The 6,361-nt window shown below is 33.9% G+C and overlaps 1 protein-coding gene across 1 annotated transcript; it reads left to right on the top strand.

Moving 5' to 3' along the window:
- The first annotated feature begins 394 nt into the window (after nt 1-394).
- On the top strand, nt 395-4,879 carry LOC125834200 (uncharacterized). Its single transcript, XM_049513371.1, has 4 exons — nt 395-457; nt 558-611; nt 4,236-4,305; nt 4,405-4,879. Exons 1-4 carry the CDS (start codon nt 395-397, stop codon nt 4,449-4,451), a joined length of 234 nt encoding a protein of 77 aa, XP_049369328.1. The 3' UTR covers nt 4,452-4,879.
- The last annotated feature ends 1,482 nt before the right edge of the window (nt 4,880-6,361 follow it).

The following is a 6,361-nucleotide window of genomic DNA, read 5'->3' as shown; positions in this document are numbered from 1 at the left end:
ATTGATCCGTTCATTCATGAGTTCAACCCATTAAAATTTGAGTTGATATGTAACCCAAAATTATCCATGAGAAATCTTGTTAAAATATTTTTAATTTTTTTAATTTGACATATTATTATTTATAGATATAATAAAAAGAAAATTTTTGTAAGGTACTATTATATTTTAAAATACCAAATAAAATAATTAGGCTCAATAAAAAAATAAATTGAGTCGGATTTTGACAGGTTACTTAATGCATTTTGACCCAAATAAATTTGAATTAAATTAAAATTTTTAGGGCAATTATTATTCTTTGCCATTATGAGTCATCCAAATTTAACTTAACCGATCTATTGCTGCCGCTAACTATAAATAAAGATTTGTTGTTTTAAAAAATGAAAAAGAGAAAGGAATGTCCGCAACAGGGAGTTGCAGTTTGCCGGAATCGGAGTCCCACGGGCATCTCGTCAAGGAGGTAATTGAGTCGATACTTTAACAGCGCTAATATGTAAGTTTTGATGTACCGATCGAGAGTTGGGTGGGAAGTCCTAATGATTATATTTATGGCAACATAGGTGAGAAGTCACGAGGTTGCGATAGCCGAGCTCAGTAACCTTCCTGATTCTAGGGTATGCTGTTCTTATTTTCTCGAATTCCACACTTACTAGTGATTCATGGATTTTCTTTTAGTTCTGTTTGATTTTGTAGTTCAATAAAACTACATAGGGTTTTACCCTGGGACATTATTGAAGAGTCTTGGGAGATTTCAAAGCAGGCTAAGGCTGGCTGCACATTAAATCCAAGCTTGAAACTACCTTTTAAGCTGATAACATTTTAAGACTAAAAATCCATCTCTTTAGGGAAATGGGTGAGGTTGCCTCTAAGATGTAGAAGAAATAAATAGTGGGGAAAGATGTCAACTCCCTTTTGGGAATCAATACAATCCAAGGCAAAGGAAAGTATGAGCTTGGAGAAATCCTTGCTACATTCCAGGTTAGGGAGGGAGGCCATATCAACAGGGAAGTGGAGTTGGTTCCTTGATGTATCTCATAGGTTAGGAGAAAGTCAGAGGTATAGTAATTTGTCAACGACTTAGTCAATTACTTGTCACAGAAGAAATCAGTTGGGGGAAGAATCGCGAATCACTACTCACTAGGCTGAAAGAAGGAGATAGTTATAGACGGTTCTCTAATAAGATGGCAAATGCTCGCTCAGTCCCTAATAAAGGATTCAGAACAATTTAAGATTTAGAATTTAGATAAACTAGTAAATCCTAAGTTAAGATATCTACACATACAGATTAAAACATTGAACCTGAAATCATTTGAAATCTCGATTACATTGATAGGTTTGACATTGATTGGCGATGCTGTAAGATGAGAAGGATATAAGAAAAGGAATGGTCCAGTACTATGCCGTCAAGAGGCTGTAAACAAGAACATAGGTGAAATGTCACTTGAAGACGGATTTCTTAATTCAATCTGGATGATAGGGAGACATTTGAAAAACCTTTTAGATTGGACGAAGAGGTGGATGCAATAAAGAGTTCTGTTCTGAGATAAGGCACCGGGGTCAGATACTTTTATGATGGCACTTTTCCACCATTGTTGGGAAGCATTGAGTATACTTTCTACTCATTTATAGTAACCAAAAGAAGACTGGAGCACAGGACAGAGAAGGTATAAAACTTATTTTTTAATAGGAAACATGTACCACGGTTATAGCCAAGGTACTATCAGTGAGATTGAAGTTTGTTGTTGGCTAGTCAATGTACACATTTAAAAATATTTGATTAAAGTCAATTATTGGATAGTTAACATCCACATTTTAGAATGTTTGATTTAAGTCTGTTGTAGGCTAGTTAGTTTCCACATTTCGGTGTATTTTTGTAGAAAAAATGAAAGATCCTCATTGATTATTGATATCTAATGAGTAATGAGTGAGTGTAGAACCAAACTTGGTAAGCCCAATGGTAGTAAGGACTTACAAATATGAAGATTAATTTGCTTGATGCACTTACTTGACAATTTGGATTTAGGGGATGAAGGTTCTCCGTAATTTATGGAATCCATAGTCCCTTTTTTGGTAGTACTAGCAGTATAAGGTGGGTCTCCCTTATTCTTGTTGTCATTCACTTTGGTGTGGATCTTAGATAGATAAATGGAAGAAATTGGAGCTAGTGGATTTACAGGGGTTTTAGAGTGTGACATTGGATCGAGTCCTTGATATTGCAATTCTCAAGTGTTTACCATCTGATATATTTTGATTGTGGTTATTAATGAGAAAATCTTCAGAAATTAGTCTAAGAATAGCCATTCAAGACCTGAATGAGAAGAGATGCGTGAATTAATGCAAAATATCTATGGTTCCACAAGAATGAGAGATGGAGAGCATAGAACAGACCAGCTATTAGTACTCTCTCTATGCGTGTAAATCCAATCACATTAAGAATGTAAAATGAACTGTTATGAATTAGCGTTGCATGTCCAAAGCGGTTGAAAAGATCTAATGACTTGTTATAATGCTGTAGATTGGCAGTACTCTTTTCTCTACTTGACATTCATATTAGGGCACCCGCAACTATAGCAAGTTTGAGGTAATGAAAGCAGCATTGGAAGTGCCTGCTATGTGTTTTTGGATGAATTAGAATGATATTTACAGGGGGATAAATCAAGGTCATGAAAAGAGCTTAAGAGTTGAGAAATATAAAAAGATTGCTTTTGTCTAATTTGTATTGTTGGTGTAAAGGTGAAGGGGATTCTAATTCAAATTCAGATTTCAGTTTCTTTTTTTGAAGTTGAAATTTAGATTTCAGTTATTGTTAATCACAATAATTTTAATGTTGCTATGCACCTGTAATGTCAAGTTTTTTTCAATTGCATGTGCATTCTTGAAGCAGTGATCTATACTTCAATGTTTAGCTAATATTTGAGAGTGGTGAGTGGCTAAAGCATTGGGGAGTAAAGAGGAAGGTATATAGTGAGAAAAGAAATGAAATCAAGGAGAACTATAGCTTTGATAAAGTTGTCAAAAAATCTCAATCTCAAATGCAGCATCTGCCTATCTCCATCAAATGAGATTGATTAGGGAATTCTTTAATGCAGATGTAGAAAGGTCATAATGAGAATTTGACGAAAATAAGTTCCTTGTCCCTTGCTTTTCATCAAAAAAAGAAAGGAAAAAGTTCATTTCACTTTGCTCATCTTTGGTTTCTTCTTTTACGATCTGTCAACCACTCTTTCACTGGAAAGATCCATCGGTGCTAGTTTCAAAACTTGTCTGATCTGTCAACCACTCTTCCACTGGAAAGATCCTCACATAAACTCAAGCATGGTACACCAATAACAAAGACATACCCAGTGAAATCCCACAAGTGTGGTCTAGGGAGGGTAGAATGTACGCAAATTTTACCCATAGCAAGACAACACGACACAATTGATCCACTTTTCCTCTAAGTTGCATGGAATCTACACTTTCGGTGCCACTGTGCTGACATGACATGCGTATGGGATCTGTACCGGATATGGTCAATCTATTTTGGGGTAATTTGACCAAAATGGACCATTATATTCGATACAATAACAATGATCTCTAAATTAAGGCAAAAGCTAGGGTAAATCATAATTTGGGCATATAGTTTTTTCATCGTTAAAAGATATTTATATTTAGTAGCTTGCAACCAGAAGGTGCTTTAATGATATTTACAGATTAACATCACTGTCTGGATGGTACTTCTCAACAGATGAGCAAATTGTGTTCAAATGATGATTGATGAAATATCTAATCCTCCTTTTCCCTGTCTGGTATGGTCTTACATTCCACTGTCCCTACTCATTAAATCTACTTAGATAGTGGAATGGATGGCTTAGAACATGTGTACGGTGTTTAGCAGTTTTATTCAATCACTTTCCAGTTCCCTCTTGGGATTCTCCAAAAAGATAAAGGAGGCCACGGTGGGGTGGAGTCGGTAGGATTTTTGTCAAGCCTTTATCTTATGAAATGGAGGTCTTTACATGGTGGCATGAAACAACTAAAGTAGTTTTGAGTTTTTTAATACCTTGATTCTTTCAATTATCACAAGTTGAACTGATGACTTCCTTGATCTATTTTGTTGTATTATCCTCTTAAATTTGAAGCCCTTTGTGCATGTATGATAAATAAGGTATAAATGTGGATATATGATAGACCTTTGTAATAATATCATTCAAGTTTTAATTAATTTACGAGGATGTACTTTGTTACTTCATCACCAGGCTGTCTACCGGAGAAATGGCAATCTATTCTTCCGTACAACTGTTCAGAAAGCAACAACATCAGAACAAAGTAAAATATTCTATCTGTGCATGGATTCAAGCAGTTTTTGTACTGATCACTTTTTCTGTATGTTGTTTTCATCTTCATTGTCTTTTTTCTTTTGGGCAGAACAAGTGGACATGGTCAAATCTAAGTTACAAAAATTAAGCTCCTAATGAGTCTAACAAGATCCATCCAGTTTGAGAGGTTGGGAAGAGGTAAAACCAACTCTTCGCTTGTGGAGAGCGTGAATCTGACTTACTTTTTAGGTTATAAGCATTTTTGGAGATTATATACCTGTTGAAGTTGGTATTACCATAGTGTTTTTGACTTTACCATATTGTTATAGTTATATTTGATTATATTTCATTTCAATGTGCTACTTGAAATTACAAACTTGCGTAATTTTATAAGTAGTCAGATTTGCAAGTTTGTCTCCATCAGACCCGAACTGGCCGCTTCTCATTGTATGTATGCAAGTGAGATTCGGAGAGAGCTGTTATTGAATTGAAGAGCACTTTAACAGAGAGGGTTAACTATTTTGACTGAAGAGTCATTATTTAATCTGAAGCAAATTTAATGTTATTGACATATTTATTATTTATATGGTGATTTAAGTTATATAATCATTAATCAACTATTATATCTGCAGAGTGATTTTTTTGCTTGACAATTTCTTTAAGTGATGATCTACTTTAATTACATAAAAATAGCTACTTGAGTTGATTAGTTTGGTCTTTTTATGAGCTACTTTTAACGTTTTATTTTATGTTTTAAGTGTACGATACCATATTGATTTGGGCATACATGTTGACTTACATTGTTTCAAACCATCTTCTTGTCACGAGCTAGCTTTTAAGATTGAATAAGATTTAAGGTTTATTTTTTGTCATGATATTGGAGGGAGATCCATCTCGATTCATTGTTTACTTCATATTTAGTTTTATTTTATGCTGTCTACGTTCTAGATGTCGAATTCATTATTTTTAACATGATATTTGTCACGATTCAAAATTCAAGCTCATGATATCATCTTCACATAACTCACCGATAGGTAAGTTGACCTTTCGCCCATATCGAATATCAAATCAATAAGCGGAATTTATAATGGGGGAAGTGAAGTCTCAACAATACCAAGCTTGAATAGGATAATTAAAGACGTGCAGATAACATATTATACTCAAGTTTTGGTGTCACAAGTTACAGGTATAAGAACTTTAAAGACTTAGGGTGTGTTTGGTATGCACAAAAATATTTTCCAAAATTTTCATGTTTAGTTGGTTTAAATGGTTTTTCAAATTACTTATATTTCTCAAATTTAGGGAAAATGACCTCTCTTCAAAAATTAAGAAACACATTTTTAGAAACTCTCCTCCAACCTCAAATTAGAATAATTTTTCTTACCCCACCTTGTACCTTGATTGTACCCATTAAAAAAAAAAAATCATTAAAATTCAATTTATTTTATCCCTACTTTGGCTCCTCTACCCCAACCAGCCCCTCTCCAACATAAAAAACTTAATAGCTTAAAATATTATTTTTAAAAAATACTTTAAATTGTAAAATTCGGGTTTTTGCTCTGCCCAACACCTAACTACCTACCTATACCCTGCCCCTCTACAAAATAAATGAAAAGTTTGTTCAAAATTTCATTTTCTTTAACTTACACATACCTCCCCCCCCCCCCCCCAAAGTATTTAAAGATCATTTTTTAAAAAAAAAATAGTTTTAATTTCAAAATTTAATTTTTTCTACCCCACCCCTATCGCTGAACCCCCTAAAAAAATAATTTTAAAATTGGTTTTCGAAAAATATTTTCAAATTTTAAGAATTTTATTTTTTTTACCCCCCACCCGACCCCCTCCCTAAAAAAATTTAAAGTTTGTTTTTGAAAAATACTTTCAAATTTTAAATTTTTTATTCTTTTACCCCATAACCCCCCCCCCCCCCCACACACAAAAGTAATTTAATTTTTTAAAAATCTCAGTCGAAAGTTAGGTTTCGAATCGGGTGTGGTTGGATCCTGGTTCAAAAGTAAGGGTCAAAATTTTTATTTGAAAGTCAAATCTTGGGTATTATATCGATT

The sequence above is a fragment of the Solanum verrucosum genome, unplaced genomic scaffold, assembly GCF_900185275.1.
Source record: "Solanum verrucosum unplaced genomic scaffold, falcon-dt-bn FXZP01000168.1, whole genome shotgun sequence".
NCBI lineage: Eukaryota > Viridiplantae > Streptophyta > Magnoliopsida > Solanales > Solanaceae > Solanum > Solanum verrucosum.
This window is presented reverse-complemented; position numbering and strand designations above follow the sequence as displayed.

Bases quoted from the DNA above. Each gene is read 5' to 3' on its own strand.
- LOC125834200 (XM_049513371.1), top strand. From the start codon at position 395: ATGTCCGCAACAGGGAGTTGCAGTTTGCCGGAATCGGAGTCCCACGGG. The intron at 612-4,235 runs GTATGCTGTTCT...CTTCATCACCAG, and splicing joins GTAACCTTCCTGATTCTAGG to GCTGTCTACCGGAGAAATGG. The intron at 4,306-4,404 runs GTAAAATATTCT...TCTTTTGGGCAG, and splicing joins AGCAACAACATCAGAACAAA to AACAAGTGGACATGGTCAAA.